Source organism: Apium graveolens, chromosome 2 (genome assembly GCF_009905375.1).
Source record: "Apium graveolens cultivar Ventura chromosome 2, ASM990537v1, whole genome shotgun sequence".
Taxonomy (NCBI): Eukaryota; Viridiplantae; Streptophyta; class Magnoliopsida; order Apiales; family Apiaceae; genus Apium; species Apium graveolens.
Genome location: NC_133648.1, coordinates 250,708,412 through 250,727,631, shown reverse-complemented (window position 1 = coordinate 250,727,631; position 19,220 = coordinate 250,708,412). Strand labels below are relative to the sequence as shown.

Sequence of the window (19,220 nt, the reverse complement as noted above, 5' to 3'; positions counted from 1 at the left end):
GACAAATATGAGCAAGGTAATGTATTTATTCATGTAGTTGTAACTCAGGCATTTTAATCAAATTAATACTAGTCTCACCTGTTAATAATATATTGTTCTTGTTGCATACATCACGGACTCTGTACTTAGCAAACACGCAAGCATGGCATTTTTGCTGATATTCTTAGCCTTTGAATGGTTAGTGGTTACGTGTAATATTAATTTCCGATGCACATAGTAGAAATTCAAATTTATGCACATCCGTTAAAATCAGCCACCTAGAGTCTGATTGATACATAATGCATTCACTTATAATATTAAAACTTATGTAGAGCACGAAATGCCATCCCATATTCCATAATTACTATCCAAGGGGCAGGCAATCTCTTTCATACCAATGATATACACATCAATGGTAAATAATGTCAAACATAAGGATCAAGATAAATTGAATAATCTTTCTTAAAATTAGACTTGATATTGGCGTGCTGCAACATCAAGTGTATCCCCATCTACGGAAAAATACGAGCACTTGATTTTTCGAGAGCTCCCTCCCTCTTGCTCATAAATGAACTAGTCACTCTTGACCATGATGTCCAAGAAGCTTAACGAACTTGGCAGCCATGTGGTTCAACCAAACTCCAGCTGCAAACTAGGTGGTCCCAGCCAGAAGATTTCGGGCAGCTGAAACCTTCAATAGCACCAGAAGAGGAACAAAAGCATGAAGCAGATATTAGGGGCAGACAGTTGGATGCTAGATTATAATAGGATAAAATAAACTTACTTTTACCATTTTCATCAAGACACGGATGAGACACTTGTTGCCCTGAATGTAACACTTAAATCTCAACCAAGTTTCAGAAATGAGCAACCCAAAGCGGCAAAGCCTTAGAGGACAAGAAGTGGCATAGCAGCTCGATTCATAATGATATTGTACTCCAATTTGCTACGAGGAAGCAAAAACCTAGATCTGAGGCTTTTCAATAACCATTAATGCAGTTTGCAGCAACTCTCTAGCCTTCCTATCTGGTGTGCATCCGGCCGATTCCATTTCTTTATATATTAAGGGTACCTGACAGATAAATAGAGATTCAAAAACTTTTTGCATAGACCACCAAAGAAAAGAATATGCAAACTTACAATATCTATGTGGCATGTCTCTGGGAGATTATTATTTCAGTTTGGTGTTCTATAATCAGTCTCTTTCAAATGCACAAAATTATGTATATTTTATTTATTCATACATTGATTTTATGAATTAACAGGGTTCAAAAGGGTGAAAACTGCAGTCTACCATACATGTCACTCAGAGTATCAGACTCGAAATTTTTGCAAACTTAGTATCAGCTACAATCCAAGATATAGCATACCTTATCAAACTTTTTTGATCTTATAAATGCCTTCATAAGTGTAGTGAAGGTGACCACATCTGGACTAACACCCTTTAAAAGCAGTTAAAAGTTAGTAGGATGAAATTTAACACACACACACACACACACCAAACACATAAATGAAAATTTCCTACACTTTCTTTTATATGTTGATAAACTGACAACGCCTCCAAATGCCTTTGAGCAATAGCAAACGCATTGATCAAGACGTTAAGCATGATGAGATTTGGTTCAATTCCTTCTGCTTCCATGAGTTTTAAAACCTTAACTGTCTGTTCACATAATCCCTGTGAAAGAAAGAACAAGATGAACCACAAGACCTCTGGTACTCAGCGTGAAAAGGAACCACAAGACCTCTGTTCACATAATAGGATGCATCACATTACAAGCTAAATTATTTTATAGCATTGTTTTAAGTGCAACCAATTAACCAATTTGGGAATTTTGACTTCATCAGCAAAAAACACATCTTTCCTATTAATAGCTAGAGAAGTAGTTCGTTTTGGTTAATAATTGGAATTTGAGGAATATAATTTCTGAACAAATAGTATTGAATTAAGACGTGTGACCTATTCAGCCCAGTAATATGTATGTTCCTACATTTAAAACTCAATAAACACTTCTTACTTGCAAGTCTAGTATCTATGGCCGCAATTGACCCGAGCTTTACTACGCTCAAGCTTGTCTCAATCAGAAAACTGCTGGGTCTGAGCCCAATTTGAGCTTAGAATTTTGTTCAGGCCGGACTTGTTACGGAATCGAGATATTTTTCGGTCACTCGTTTATTTTGTTAACGAGATCTGTTTGCAAGCTAGCGCATCGGCTCATTTCTGTTATTCATGAACGTTATGGAGTATTATATTCATGAGCATCTTGTTTTACATTGTTTGCAAGCTAATAAACAAGTTTTGGTGAGCAGCTTATTCACTATGTTCATGACTTCACTGAATAGGAATAAAAAATGTAAGTTTTAATGTCAATACATAAACCAGTTACAATATATAGAATTCCTCACATGTATTTAGGTGTACAAAATACTTAAATTAAATGCTTATGCACTGTTTCAATTTTTTTATAGAGTTACTTTTGTTTAAAAATAAATGACTTTTTCTTGTTTATAGGAGATAATAAATGCTCACTTCCAACTCTACCCTTACAAAAGTACCCATTCTCTTGGTTGGTGTGCATCATTATAAGAAAAAAATAGATTTTAATATGGGTAGTTTTGTAGACGAACAATCCAAATATTGACGAGACATCGGTCTCTGTGTGCAAAACTCTAAAAATGCTACTATATTGAGACATAGGAAGTATTTAATAAAGAGCCTAATAATCAAGCCAACTCATGAACTTGTCACGGCTCACGAGCTTTCAGGCTAAAGGTTTGAGGAGATCAAGCTCAGCACGGTTATAAAATGAGCCACAAAATTGTGCTCAAGCTGGCTCAATTATAAACAGCCAGATTATATCTAGCCAAAACCCACAGTACTCATGAGTCGCTCAAAACTTATCTCTGTTGGAAGAAATCCTAGACTAGAGAGTTCTAAGTGCTCAACTGGTAATCTATTATTAAAATCAAAATTGAAGCATCATCATGATTTTACACACACACATAGGGGGGGGGGGGTTCTAGAGAAAGGGAAAATGATTATTATATACAAAAATTTTAAAATATAAGGAAACTCGGCAGTCATTAGGGAAGTTTAAGTATATTTTACCTGTTGTGCATAGGCATTTGCTAGAACACAAAACAGGTTAGCGGAAAGTTGAACACCTTCAGACTTTAAAGCATTTATACTCTCTTCTGCATCCTGAAATCTCCCATACTGCCCATAAATATCAACCAGAACTGCATATATAGCTCCACTTCTTTGATGTCCCCAACATTTCAGATTCTCAAAGTTTTTCTTTATCACATCCCACTTACCCTGCTCCCCCAAACGGCTTATTATTGTGACAAAGATCTTTACATCAGGATATAGCCCTTGTTGCTGCATTTTAGCTAACAACTCGAGAGCAATTGAAAGTTCTCCGTGCTTGCAATGCCACTGGATCAAAGAATTCCATGTCGTGATGTCTGGACTTATTCCTTCCTGTTTCATTTTACCAAACACTTCTAACGCTTCTCCTAGCTCACCACATTTCCCTAATGTATCAATAATACTATTGTATATCCTCTTATCTGGTAACAGCCCCATTTCCCTGATCTCTCTCACAGTGCCCAAAGCTTTTTTCCACATCCCGTTGTCCCTGTAAAGGCCAATAACCTTGCTACAAACAAATGAATCGAGTTGGAAACCCTCACGCTTCATCATAGCAATGACTGACCAGGTATCTTCCAACCGCCCAGCAGAAACATAATAATCAAGAAGGATCTCGTATGTTTCACGATTTTTCTTCAAATTGAAATCATCCATTGCCAATAGCAGCCGATATGCCAGTCCTAAGAGACCTTTTCGTAAAAAACTTCTGAGTAACAAATTACACAATTTAAGTCTGGGCTTGAACCCATTTTGTAACATTTCTTGGAAGATTGCCTCAGCTTCGCAGGTTCTGCCATGACTTGCAAGAGCTGCTACTAAGCAAGAATAAGTAATGTAGTTTGGACGAAAGCCAAGAGCTTCCATCTCAGAAAGAACATTCATAGCATCATCTACATCCCCTTCTCTACAGAAGGTACAGATGTCATCATTGTACAGTTCAAATGAAATTTCCACCGTATCCCTGTCACAATTATTCAGGTACTCATAAGTAGACTTGTCAAGAGCACTATAGCAGCTGTCAACCATGTCCATATCAAAAGCTTCAGATACTTTAGGGGTCATGGAAGGACAAGGGATGTTTGTTTTCATAAATGTCAGGTGGCCAAAGTAGGGTACAACCGAAACACGACAAGGAAATAAAAAAGAACGGAAGCCTAAAGACAACCTCAGATTCATTTCAAGTAGATTCAAGAACCCTGGCATTGCTGTGCACCATAAAGAAATCGAAAAACATTACAACCCCAAGTAGCTAGAAAATGAATGAAAAATAAAAAACAACCAGTTGTGTGTATTCGAAGTCCGAAACGTAACATAAGAAACAATCAAGGACCAGGACAATGTAATTCAGGGTTAAAAATGCATAAAAAAGTTACATCTATAGCTTCCCCCAAAATGTAAAATAATTGTTATAATAAATAATGAAAATGCACCCCCACTTTCTATTTCTTAGTATAGGCAAGTGATGCTGCTTTCTAATTAACAAATACTACGGCAAGCAGGAAGTTGAACTATCCAAAACATACATACATATATATAGCAGGGGGAAATTGAACCATTTACAACAAAGAAGAGTAGAGATAAATATATACATAAACACACACAATATTATTTACCTCAACATTTGTGTCCCCCTCAATTACAGATTGATTTAGCCGAGGAAGAAGAATAGTTCGGATTACTCTGTTTTCTTTTTCTCCGTCCTTTTTGCACACAATAATTTATCTACTTTTATTTTACATTTTACAAATTAGGCTTACATTCAATTAAGTACTCTGTCCAAACAAATCAATTTCGGAGAACAGATAAATAAATGCAGTTCACTTTTGCTGTTTGATTACATTACATTAATCCCTAATAAATGATTCAACCCGAGGTGTATTTTTCCCTAATGTTGCTGATTGCTAATATTCATATAAAATAATATGCGATATTATATTTTATAAATATTTAAATTTTTATAAAATAATTCATCATGTCTATTTTTATTGAAAATATAACACATCAAATTTAAAATATTTATTGAATATCATTAATTTTTTTTATATTTAATATCAATTATTTTCATTTTTCTTATATAATATCAATTATAAAATATGATTTTTTTTATAGAAATTGTTCTCAAAGTATACTTATTTTAAAAAAATTAAAATATATTTTAAATTGAGATACTAATTAATTAATTATATAAATTTAGCACATATTATACAAATTTTCCAAGAAAAAAAAGTACCATCAAAAGTGTATAAATTAGCTAAAAATTTAACAACAATATATATTTATAATCAGTGACTAGTAAAAGATATAAATATAAAGTTATTTATTAATTTTAGCAATACTATACAAATTTTTCAAGAACAAGATATTACCATCAAAAGAGCACAAGTTAGGTAAAAATTAACTAAAACACATATTTACAATTAATGATTAAAAAATGGACATAAAGATAAAATTATTTATTAATTTAACACATATTATATAGATTTCTTAATAAAAAAAACAACAATATCATCAAAAGAGCAAAAAAATATGAAGTTTTTGTGTATTAAAAAAATGGACAAGACTTCGAAAAAAATGGACAAAATCTTTAAGTCACCTTAGTTAAGGATGATGAAGCTCTCTTCTTACTCGCGGTTAAATGATGGATTGAAGATGATGATGAAATTCTGATGAAGCTCTCTTCTTACTCCCGGTTCAGATGATGTATTAAAAATGAGCAGATTATATTAAGATATTTTAAAGAAAGATATAAATAAAAAAATAAGAGTTAGTCACATATTTATAGGTGAGATCGAATATTAAAATTATATGAGATTAATTGTATAATGTGTAAGATATAAGTTAATTTTATTATTAAGTGCATTGTAAATATAAGTTAATATTAAAATTATATCAGATTAAATGTATTATGTGTAAAATATAAGTTTAATAGGTGTATTGTAAATATAAGTCAAAATGAAAATTATATCAGGTTAAATGTATTATGTATAAAATATAAGTTCAATCTATTATTAGTTGTACTGTAAATACAAGTTAAATGAATTAACGGTTAAAATATTATAATATATACATGTATACATTTCAAGTCATCGGTATGCACAAAAAAACTAGAAGATGATTAACAAAAACCTAGAAGATGATTAAGTGTCCAAGTGTTTACACAGAAATTAGGAGGGTCATTTGGGTAATATACTTGAACTGCATTTTGTAATCTTGACCTGCATTCAGAAATTATGAATTTTTATCACTCCGTCTCAGACTATCTCTTTGCCCTTAAACCTTTATCGGTTAAACTATCTACTGCCTAATCGCTTATCTACTCAATTTATTTGCATATATAATTTTTTGTCAAAAGTAGTATAATTGTAAAAATATTTTCAATTAACATGTTAATTGTTGTAATATACTGGCTTTAATAATATTATAGGGGTAAAGAATGATAAATCGGAGGGAGGTAGAGAGCATATATTAAAAAAAATTGATGTAATTTTTACATTCAGCAAGGCCATCTATTTATAGTCAAGGTGAAAAATACGAGCATTCAATGCATTATCAAACATTCTACTCCGAAGACTTACTTTACTATTTTACCATTTACTTAAAAATTACAATCAATTATAACACTCTCCTTTGATTGTCATTTAACATGGATCAAAGACTGCATCGTTAAAACTTTTTTAAAGAAAAACCAACTGGGATAAAAATTTTGACGAAGGAAAAAGAGTACAATCTCCCCTCGGAAAAACTAATCATTCTCTGAATTTTGTTGTAACAAATTCTTGAGTCGACGCATTCTAATGTTATGTCGCAACTTCCCAAATGTTGAATTCGGTAATGATTTCGTGAATAAATCAGCAAGGTTGTCACATGACCGAATTTGTTGTACATCAATTTCACCATTCTTTTGAAGCTCATGAGTGTAGAAGAATATTGTGCAAAACATGCATGTATAATAACAAGACTAAGTCACATTGACAAGCCTAAAATTTAGTTGTTTGATAATCAATTTTGTATATTGTATTTCTTGAGTCTGTAAAAAGGTTAGAAGATTAGACTGAAGGATTTTTCTGTGAACAAATTCAAGTTAAGGAATAAACTTTGGAAGAAGATCAAGCCATGATCATGGCTCGGAGAAAAGTGTATAATCTTGGAGTTAAATAAAACTGTTATATGAAAAATGTTCTAAGTCAAGATATCGACAAGTCACGTCTCAAGTTATATTGAGAAGTCATTCGAGAAGTCCAGAATGACTTATCGAGAAGACCAAAATGGCTTATAGAGAAGTCTCAGAGATAGCGACAAGTCAAATGAAGATGTAGAGAACTGGAGATATCGACAAGTCATTTCAGCATGTAGAGAACTTAGAGATACCAACAAGTTAAAATGAAGATGTGAAGAATTAGAGATATCGACAAGTCAATTTCTCATATAGAGATCTCAGAGATATCGACAAGTCAAAATGTGTATATAGAGATCTGAGAGATATCGACAAGTCTTTTCTACATGAAGAGATGTCAGACATATCGACAAGTCATTTCACATGCAAGAATTTAGAGACCTCGACAAGTCAAGTATACCTATAGAGAACTAAGAGATCTCGATAAGTCATTATACTTATCCAGATATCACTTCTCTATAGAACAAACTGGAGATCTCAACATACTTCTCAAATATAGAATGCCGACAAGTTTAAGATTCAAGATTATCAGTCAATAAATGATCTATTCACTAGATTGAAAAGTCTACAAAGTAGCTGGAAGAATACAAGATCAAGGGCCAAGATTAACTGGACAAAAGATGGTCACAGACATACAAGATTCTGCACATATTTGCTAAGCTATAAATGGAAATAGAAAAATGTTGCTTTAGAAAGTAGCTTAGTAAATTTTAGTGCAAGTCTTGTAAATCCGTGTTGTTATCCTATAAAGCATGCACTGTCCTTAGTTCACATGTAACAAACATATCTAGATTTTCTTGTATTCTCTCAAGATAGAAGCTGTGTTCTTATTTTCTTAAGAACCCAGAATTTGTAGCAAGACCAACTTAATTAATGCAAATTAAGTGAGTTTTGAAAATACTGTGTTTGTTGGTTATTTCTGTAAACACGATATCTCTGCCAAATCTAAATTGCTTTATTCACCTAAAATTCAAATAAGTTCTAAAAAGGCTAAAAATCCAAGAAACACATGCCCCCCTTTGTGTTGCATTCAATAACTAACAAAGAATTTTGATGAAATGTGTTTCATTCTGTGTTCTTTGATATATCCTTCCTTGAGTTGATAAATGCATGCAGTGTTATCCTCAAACATGACAGTAGGACTTCTTGTGATGTCCAACAATCCACATGATTCTTAAATATTCTTGATGATAGACCGCAACCAAACACATTCTCTATAGGCTTCATGAATTGCAATGAGTTCTGAGTGATTTGTTGAGATTGCCACTGTAGTTTGCTACATGGATTTCCAGGAAATGGCTACACCGCAATATGTAAATACGTATCCAGTTTGTGATTTGCCAAAATGAGGATCTGGAAAATATTTAGCGCATGCATATCTGATCAACTGAGATGTTGAGTTTTTCGGGAAGAATAACCCAAAATCAGGTGTTCCACGAAGATAAAGAAATTTATGCTTGATCTCATTCCAATGTCTGTCCATCGGAGTAGAGCTAAATCTAGCCAATAAATTCACAACAAATGCAATATCTGACCTTGTATTATTTGCAAGATACATATATGCCCCAATTGCTCCAAGATATGGGATTTTAAGACCAAGAACCTCTTCACCATCTTCTCGTGGTTGAAATGGATCTTTATCAGGTTCTAAAGATCTAACTACCATTGGAGTAGTCAATGGATGAGATTTATCCATATAAAATCTGTTTAAGACCTTTTTTGTATATGTGGATTGGTGGAGGAAAATTCTCGTTGACAAGAACTCGACTTGTATCCCAAGATAATCTTTTGTCCTTCCAAGGTTTTTCATTTCAAACTTTATCTTTAGGCATATGACAGCATCATTAACCTCCGTAGTTGTTCATACAAGATTTAAATCATCCACATATACAATAATAATCACAAAATCATATTGTGATTTTTTGATAAAGACACATGGAGAAATTTGGTTACTAATATACCCATTATTTTGTAAATAACAACTAAGTCTGTTATACCATATACGATCAGATTGTTTCAGTCCATACAATGATCGTTGAAGTTTAATGGAGTATATATGATGAGGTTTCTTGAACCCGTCCATTTTTAACCCTTCTGGGATTTTCATAAAAATTTCACTATCAAGCGAACCATATATGCAATAACGACGTCCATAAGACGTGTTTCCAAATTTTCTTTAGATGTCATACCTAATATAAAATGAAAAGTAATTCCATCTATCACTGGCGAGTATGTCTCTTGATAATTAATGTCAGGCCTTTAAGAAAACCCTTGTGTTACAAGTCAGGATTTATATCTCATGATTTCATTCTTTTCATTTTCATTTTATTATGAATATCCATTTATTCCCAACAGGGTTCACACCGATTGGTGTTTGGACAACATGTCCAAATACTTCTCTTTTACGCAATGATTTTAAATCTGTTTGAATTGTATCTTTCCATTTTAGTCAGTCTTTTCTTCGACGATATTCATCTACACTTTGTGGTTCAGGATCATAATGTATGTCGACATCCAATGCCATATAATATAAAAATACATCATCGATTATGGATTTACTTCGATCCTATAATGTCATATCATGTACATAATTTATTAAAATTTCATGATTGTTTAATCTCGTATCTTCGGGGACTGGATTCTGTTGGGTAGTGAATACAACACCGGGGGGGGGGGGGGTGAATGTGTTTTCAAGATTTTAATGTCTTTTTGAACTTTTAGTAATGGTGAATAAAGTAGTCTATGTTGTAGAGATAATGTATTTTAACAAAATAATTAAAACATGCATATGAACATAATTATCTTTCAAAACTCACTTAATTTTATATTAAAATTAAGCTAGTGTTTGCTACAAATTTCTGGGTTCTTAGTATGTTAAGAACTCAGCTTCTCTCTTGAGATTTACAAGAAAACTTAAGATCTATTTGTTACAACTTAAAACAAAGCATCTGGTGTTTACTTTATAGTACAGTAAATACGGGTTATGACACAGCATGCATTAACATGTACTAAACTCTAATTTTGGATAATCAAATCTTTCTATTTCTATCTTAGTGTATCTTTGCTAATCTTGCACGCCTGTGACTTTACTTTGCCAGTTAATCTTGGCCTTTGATCTTGTACTCTTCAAGCTGCTTTCGTAGACGTTTCAAATCAGTGATTGATTTGTTTGTTGATTGATAGTCTTGGATATTAAATTGATCTGCATTCTGTACTTGAAATTTTACATCGAGATTTCCAGTTAGTCATGTAGAGAACTCGATAAATATAATAATTTATCGAGATCTCTAATAACTCTATAGTTGTTTGACTTATCGAAGTCTCTGAGTTCTCTATAAGAGAATTTGGCTTATCGAGATCGCTTATCTTCATATCTTCACTTTGGGTTATCGATGTCTCTGAGTTCTCGAGTAACAACCTGACTTATCGATATCTCAGAGATCTCTAGTGATAATTTAACTTATCGATATCTCAGAGATCTCTGGTGATATTTTGACTTGTCAATTTTTCAGAGTTCTCTAGTGAAGAAGTGACTTATTGATATCTCCATTCTTCATGTCTTCAATTTGTCTTGTCGATATCTCTGAGTTCTATAGTAGCTTTTCTTGACTTCTCGATAAGTCATTCTGGAGTTCTTGAATGACTTCTCTATAACACATAATCCGTGACTTGTAGATTTCTTGACTTACAATATTTTTCTCAAAACACATTTATTCAACTCCAAACTTCTTCACACTTTCTCTGAGGCATGATCTTCATGATCTTCTTCCAGAGTTTATTCTTAGGCTTGAACTGTTTACAGAAAAATACTCCAGTCTAATTTATTTACATTTTTACAGACTTAAGTGTTACAATACACAATGCAAACATAGATTACAATACAACTTACTTAGGGTTGTCAATTTGTCTTAGTCTTGTTATAGTACAGGCATGTCTTGCACAACAATCTCCCTAATTTGTGAGAAGATTGCTTATCACAAATTCATGTCTGTTAACAAGACTAACCCCAAGCTACAATGGACAGATATATTTATACATACAAATCACAAATACAACATTTATACATTAGGTGATTTTGAGTTTAACAGCTACATACATCAGAAAAATATTGTATCTCCTATTTCTTCTCTAATGAGGCCTTTTAAGTATACAAGAATTTCCAATTCCTCTATTATAGGTATCCCTCTTAGAGCTTCCACAAGATTAAGTTTGTCATGTTTTGAATAACCACTCAGCAAATCAATCCTAAACCTTGAGAGTTTGGCAGCCTTGACATTTAGAAATCTTCCATCCTTGGTAACTCTGCTCATCCCTTTTTTCTTGAGATCTTCAGATCCTTGAATAAACATTTCTATTTCCTCATCATACTTCCTCTTCCTCTCCTCATACTCAGCCTTGTTCCTTGCTCTTCTTTCCTCCCTTGCTATCAACCATTCAGCTAAAACAGATCTCCATGCCCTGGTTGCAGTGTCCTTGTCCTTTAGTAAGCTAATCACTCTCTTAATTTCTGTGTGAGAAAAAGTGTACATTAAGTTGCTGTCAAGAAATGTGAAGGACCCATCTTCATAGTAGATTCTTACTTCCCTTAGTGTTACAACCCAAACTCTGACTATTTCCTCAACTAGTTGTTGAAAGTAGTCTTCATCTGAGTTACACCAGTTTAGAGGTAGAAAATCACTTTGCTTGTAACAAATCCTGATGGCCCTCTCAGTAACTTGCACTTTCTCGGTATGCTTAGCTTTCTTAGGATTCCTCCCAACAAACTTGTAGTGAACTTCGAGTGATGGCTTGACAGAAGGCAGGTTTGTGATTTTCTTGAGAAATGTTTGGCTTGAGATGATTGGAATTTTTATAAAGGTGTTAGCAGTTTATTTGTATAAGAATCTAGGCTTTGAGGTAGGAGGTGGTTTAGTGTATGAGTTTGTTGGCTTTGAAGTTTGAGCTTGGTTAATTTGGATTTGTAGGGTTTGTTGGTGTGGTTATGAACTGTCTTCATTCTTCTTCTTTCTTCTCTCATCATGTAATAACCCAAAATTTTGAACTTTTTTGTAACCCTTATGAATAGTGTTTTTGCTGATTATGCTGAATGAAAAAACTTTACATGCCACACTATGTAGGGGTTCTTCTATTGTTATTCTGAGATCTTATTAGTACTCTATATGGTATATAAGTGTATGTAAAGATCGTCAGAATCCAAATTCGAACACTTTGATTTTTTCCCGAAAATCCACCAGATACCGAAAGAATTGAGTATAAGGTAACAGGATAAAAAGGATTTAAATTTAAGGATTATAAGAGAGGGTCATAAAAAGGAATATAATGTATTGAGAAAGGTTAAGGAAACCCAAGTAATAAGATCCCAGGTATGATCCCTCAAACGAGAAACGAGAACGAAAGTTAAGCGAACCATATAACAGATCAGCGGTCATTAGGCAAGCAATTAGGAGTTAATCAAGGAGGTTAGGGATGATGATGTCATCAAACCAATAAGAAGAGGACAAGCATGGGAAGATGACATAAGAATGATGACCTAAGCATGACAAAAAGAAGTGTGTTGTTGGTTGATTGTGAACCACACAAAATTTACCATGGTAATAATCTAATTAACAAACAAAGTGGATCAACCAAGCCAAAAACAAATCATAACATCAAAAACACAAAACACTTCATTTCCAACATGAAGCTCTCGGCTTCTTCCTTTTTTTCAAAGAAGAAAATTCAAAATCCAAGATCCAAGCATTGTTAAATTGCAAGGTAATTATCCAAGGTTCCTTATGATTAGTTATTGCTATCCTAGGAGTTTAAGCTCCAAATTCCTTCACAATCTCTTTCAATAAATCATTTAAGAAGAGAGTGAATAGTGTTTTCAAGAAATTTAAATTGTTTGATCTTGTGTTTTTGGATAGATTAAGCTTTGGTAAGGACTTTCAAGGGTGATTCCAAGCTCCTTAGTTACTTTTACTCACCAAGGAAGGTATAATCTCATACCCTAGCCCTACTTTTGTATATTTAGAGTTTTTGTGTCTGGTATGGTTCATGAGAAGCATCATTCTTGTAGACTTAGAGTGTGGTTGGTTTTGTAATGAGTTTGGAGTTGTAAATCTTAGATTATTGGTTAATAAACTTAAGTATAGTTTTAGTTCATGTTTGAGAATAATATAAATTGGAGAACTTGAGGTGTTGGGGCTGTTGTAGTATTGTATGGATGGAGTTTGGTTGTATGGTTGATTTGTGGTTGATTTGGAGTAGGATAAAATTTGGTAATCGCGTAAATATAGCCGTGGTAATGCCCGATTTACTTTAGACTGTTTTGTTCTTAACATCAGGACCCGAGAACTCACTGTTAGGTTTTGACCATTGCCATGATTAGATAATTCATGTTACGAGCTTCGTTTTGATATGTGGTTCGCTTGAATCCGATGTACGGTTTAGGAGAAACGACCGTTTTAAGTAACGGCGTTTCGCGAACGAACCATTACCCATCGCCTTACTTTGAAACATTGGTTAAGGACCTTAAATGACTAATTGGATTATGAAACAATTAAGTAAAATGGATTAGGCAGTTGGTAAGGTACTCGCGAAAGAATCGCCTTAAAACTCTTAATCGAATAAGGTTTATTCGATAACTTTATATTATTTAATGAATATTATTTTGAATATTCATTCGAACACTTAAGACCCCGTTTATTTTATTTAATGAATATTATCTTGAATATTCATTCGAGGACTTATGACTCTGTTTATTCTATTTAATGAATATTATTTTGAATATTCATTCGAGGACTTATGACTCCGCTTATTTACTAAATAATATTCTTTATTTTATTAAAGAATAATGTTTAGATAATCAAACTTATTTTCGATTATTCAAATAAAGATCGTACTTTCGTATAAGTATATCTTTGGTTATTTAATATTCGTTTCAAGTATGAGTTTTAAAACTTATACTTCAATTATTTTTATAAAGATTATTCTTTATGGGAATATTATTTAACCAATAATATTCAGATATTTTCTAATATATTGGGACTGATTAATTTCATTAAATCAACATTACTCCAAACATTCTTAAAAATGTTTTCGAGTTTTCAAAATGATTTTAAAAGTGAGAGCGAATTCCAAAACTCATTTTTATATTTAAGATCTTCCTTTCAAAGGGGATTTAAATACTCGCTCAAAACCTGGGGGATCCGGCTCTATGGTGTATTTTATATTCGCAACGAGGTTGCTGTTTTGGTAAATGAATTGATTACTTACCCAACGTTTGGGAAGTAAGTCCATCTATTGAGACGGCATAAGCAACATGGGCTCAGTGGGCGTCCATGAAAGTGTAAGTGGCCCAGTGGGAGTCCATCAAATGCGTAAGTGGCTGAGTGGCAGTCCAGCATAAGGTCCCATTGCGGCTAGGGTGATGACCAGTGGGGAATTCGTCCATCTACTAGTAGAAAAGGTTACTTATTGGTATCTTTGCCTGATCAGCAAGATATCAGGTTTATGCCAAGGTTTTCTCCTTTCCAAATTCATTGAATATTGCAACTCTGTTTATAATTTTCATAACAAAGGTTTTCAAGGAGTGTATGAAATGTATATATATAGGTGCATATATATATCGGGACTTAATGAAGTATCTCGTAACTTCATTCTTTCAAATGATATTTCAAAGATTGAATTTATTCAAGTCTTATCTTGTGGTCTCATCTATGGGACGAACTTTTGAAACTAATTATAACTTGAACGGTGGTAGTTCAACTAGTAATCAGAAAAGATATAAGTATATTGGAGTATCTTGTAACTTCATCTTTTGAACTTATATCTAGTAAATGATTATCTTATGCATATCAAAGGTATTCAGAAAAACGTTGAGACAAGGTTAGATATATGAGATCACCTTGCAACGATATTTTTATACAGTTATAAACTGGAACTCTGTGTATATTATACATGTCTGAGGATTTCAATGATTGTGAAAAGTATATATATATATACTGAATATTTTGCGACGTGGTCGCATTAAGATATCAAACTTGGTTCTTTTCTTCTTGACCAAGACTTTCATGAGTACTATGGGAGTGCTCATATATTGTTAATTATTATACATATTATAATAATTAACAATATATAGAACAACAACAGATAGAAAAGATGAACATGACCAAGCTTCCAATTCGCAAGCGGTTAGGAAACGTTCCGCAGTTTTCTGGAAGCATTGATGTCGCCGTAGCTGAGGTAGGAACTACCAATAGGCTAGGCTTCAACTATTGATGAACCAGACTTATGTATATTATGAATTGTAATAATGGGAAAGAATATGTAAATTATTCAGAAACCCTTTTGAGGTGAAATGGTTTATAATTGTGGAATAAAATGACTTGTGTTATTTTTGGTTTTCATCTCTGAGACTATAACTTGTGGTGTGTGTGTGTATATTGTGGGGTCACAGTACGCAGCAGTTGGTTGATTGTTAAGGTTAAGTATTATTAAGGGAAATGGAACTCGTGACAACCCGGATCCCTGACCCCGGATCTGGGGGTGTTACAGAAATGGTATCAGAGCCAAGTGTTATAAACCTCAGAGATGATGTGACGTTAAGATAATAAGTTCACTAAGATAATAAGAACTCTTGCCAAGTTCATAGTCGGGCTACCTAACGTAGTATTGACAGTTAAAACCCTTACGGGAACCCTTATAAATATTATGATAGTAACATAAGTTCATTCTCGTATAGGGCAGCGGGGCACCGAACTCTGAGGTTCAGGAGCATCAGAATGAGGATGTTTTATTACATATTGGAGATCAAATTGTGAATCCAATAGAGTACCCTAACGAGGGATCGGATGAGATTCATATTGAGAATGTTGCGGTTGAGGATGTTATCCCAGAAGGGATTGTTGCTGAGGAGGATCTCGTGGAGGATCCTGACGAGAATGAAGAGAGGACCGCTGAGGAATTGATGACCGTAGTCAGGGCGACTACCAGGGCTAGAATGGCCGCGAGGGTAGCACTAGAGGATGAAGAGTTACCAAGGTCACAAAGGATAATGAGGGCAGAAGGAGTGGGGCCTTCCACGGCACCAATTATACCAGTATCAGACCCTCTTCCAGAGATTCCTGTAGACATCCATGAGGTTCCACCAATTCCTGTTCCCTCCCCTGTACAGAGTCCAACACCTACTGAGGAAATGCCACCTTTATCTCTTGCACCATTGTCACCTGATACCGTGCTTGGTTATCCATTTAGATCTCCTGGGTCTGCACCACCTGCTCCCCATGGACTGCTAGATTCTACCACTCAGGCTTCTCTTATCGCCAATTATCATATGACTTTGGGTGGCCTGTCTGAGGCCCGTAATGTTAGAAGTGATCTGTTGGACCGACTTACTGCACCAAGAATTGAGGGCGGGGTACTTCCGGCAGGATTAGCTTATAGCATGGACATGATTGAGGCTACCACCCGAATTACAGCTAGAGACCATCTTGAGGGTCAGGTTGATCCATCTCTACTTGCGACTATCTTAGACCTCATCACCTCTATGATGGAGCAGGTTAGGGATGTCGTGCGTGCCCGCATTTCTTGATCCATGGTAGTGTGCAGAGCCAGAGCGATTAGACAAGAGTTTCATGTTGTACCGCTTTTGGAGGATTAGCCTAAGTTATGAATGATTGGTGTTAATGACTAGATGATTATCCATGGTGGTACTTCTGGGATAGAAGCAATCAGATCAAATGATGTAATTCTCTTTAATGTGTTCAGTTGTTGTACCCTCGAACAAATGGTTATGTATATATTCATTAATTTCAGTTCAGATCAGTTTGTTTGTGATAAGTTCATATTGTTAATTGCACTATTAACACTTAAAAGAGTGTCATGAAGTTTATAGAACTTGAGAATTCATAATTTGCAATCATGCAAGGACTGAACGAGGGAAAGACTTAAGAAAAGTAAGTAAGACAAATATCCAGAGATTCTCAAAAATTTTCCAAGCATTGTGCCCCCACGAGGAATAAGATTAGGGGCAAACCTTGAATGTGATAATCAGGGAGGTCACAATTAAGATATAGGGAACCCAAAATATAATGAAGTGGAAAATGAGGATTTTAAATTAAAAGATGACCCCAATTATGGGGAGTAGGAAGAAATATTTAGACTGAGAAAACAGAAGTCGAGCAAGATAGGAAGAACCAAGATGGTACTTCTATTGGGAAATCCATGGACCTGCCTAAAACAAAACTTATACTTTTACCCCTAACCACCACCTTGAGGAAACAATGTGGTGTGAAATTCTTTCAGGACCTTTAAGTCGCTAAGCTCTCAGAGTTCCAAGGAAATAGCTGACCCAGTCGAGGCAATAGCCTAGCTAAAGGAAATAGAGGAATCATTTGAGATTCTAAATGATTGACGAATCAAAAAAGACTGTTTTTGTCACTTACCCTCCTAAGAGAGAGGCCACCCGCTGGTGAAAGGCCAAGGAAGGCACAAAGCAAGAGATTATAATAAACTGATTTAAGTTCAGTCAATTGTTTTCAGGAAAGTACTTCCCAAGGTTATGGAGATAGTGTAAAAGCTTTAGAGCCAGAACAAAGGCAGACGAGTATGATGAATTATGAATCTAAGTTGTAAAAGTTGTCAAGATTCGTTCTGAGGACATGAATCCAGAATGACGGGATGTTTGAAATCAGTGCTTATGTTGTGTTGGTTCATGAAATAATGATAAGAGAAAGGAAAATAAAAAGAAACTGAAGTGGAAAGGAATATAAAGGCAAAAGAGTTTGAGGAATGATAAGGGAATTGGGTATGAGGAAACCCTAAAGACTCGTATCAATAGAAATAGAAAAGTATGTAATCGTCAGGATGAGGGTGATTCACCATGAGTTAAAATTGATGGTTGAAGGCATAAGAGATACGTATATTTTATCCCCTGTAAGTTGGGAGGATTCGAGGAAACCTTGAGATAGTTCGAAGGATAAATAATGAGACGCGGATAGACTGAGGAGACAAGGAAGTAAGAAATTAGGAAAATTGGATGAAGGAAGTGACCTTCAAGAATGTGAAGTGTAAGACCGGTGGCTTGATACCCAGAAAGAGAGACGCCAGGTATGAAAGATATCCCAACATTGAGATGACTATTGAGATAAATAACAAAAGTAAATAAGGAATTATTAAGAAGAAGTTCACGTTGAACACGACCAATATCTTCCACGACATCCCTGTTGTCATTACCAAACTAGGAAAGAAAAGCGGGTAACCATTGTTATCTTTTGGAGGCCATATGGATTGAACTTATTTTGAATAAGGATGTTATCGTGAAATTGGTATAGACTATCGAGGTGGGAATGATTGAATAAGATAATCTATCAAGGATATATGACTTGATTTATCCATGAAAGGATGCAAGTACCTTTTTAAAGGTGGATTTAAGGATATAACTTCGATAACTTGAGATGAACCCTAGGGGAATGCATAAAGGTTGGCATTTCACCCTTAATAGGGACATTATGAGTTTGGGTAGTGTGGAACGAAGGACTAAGGTAACAACAACCTTTAAAGATCAGTAGAGAAATTTTTCAGAAGTACTTAAACAATGGTTCTAGTATTTATAAATGGTATCTTGATATGCCATGTACCTAGGGAGTACCGGATAAAGAATTTAAGGATAACCTTAGAGGTTTTACAAGGAAAAAGGTAATATTCAAAGTTCTCAAGAATAGAAATTTTGATAAAGAAAATATGACATAATTATAATAATGCCAGGTGGGCACGTGTTGAACCATAAGAAAGTATAGATCGACCCAATGAAGGTCGAGATTGGTGAAGAGGAGAAGGACCCAAGATAAGAGACGTCCTAAGTATGATCGAGAGTCAGTCGTGACAATGTTCACATCTAAAGACGAAGGCAATGACTTATGGAAAAATGGT

The 19,220-nt window shown here is 34.4% G+C and overlaps 2 protein-coding genes across 6 annotated transcripts; both read right to left on the bottom strand.

Moving 5' to 3' along the window:
• Positions 1 to 210: 210 nt before the first annotated feature.
• On the bottom strand, positions 211 to 4,904 carry LOC141708343 (uncharacterized). Of its 5 annotated transcripts, none has more exons than XM_074511920.1 (6): positions 4,747 to 4,904; positions 3,089 to 4,338; positions 1,505 to 1,657; positions 1,350 to 1,421; positions 764 to 1,051; positions 215 to 670 (listed from the first exon to the last, which is right to left on the bottom strand). In XM_074511920.1, exons 2-5 carry the CDS (start codon positions 4,334 to 4,336, stop codon positions 944 to 946), a joined length of 1,581 nt encoding a protein of 526 aa, XP_074368021.1. In that variant the 5' UTR covers positions 4,337 to 4,338; positions 4,747 to 4,904; the 3' UTR covers positions 215 to 670; positions 764 to 943. The 5 variants fall into 5 exon arrangements, with proteins under 5 accessions (XP_074368023.1, XP_074368021.1, XP_074368020.1 ...); XM_074511919.1 differs by having other exon boundaries at positions 216 to 670; positions 770 to 1,051; XM_074511923.1 differs by having other exon boundaries at positions 217 to 670; positions 770 to 1,051; positions 3,089 to 4,094; positions 4,747 to 4,901.
• Positions 4,905 to 8,583: 3,679 nt separating this feature from the next.
• LOC141699840 (secreted RxLR effector protein 161-like) lies at positions 8,584 to 8,973 on the bottom strand. The gene has a single exon (XM_074503655.1). It carries the CDS (start codon positions 8,971 to 8,973, stop codon positions 8,584 to 8,586), a length of 390 nt encoding a protein of 129 aa, XP_074359756.1.
• Between the last annotated feature and the right edge of the window lie 10,247 nt (positions 8,974 to 19,220).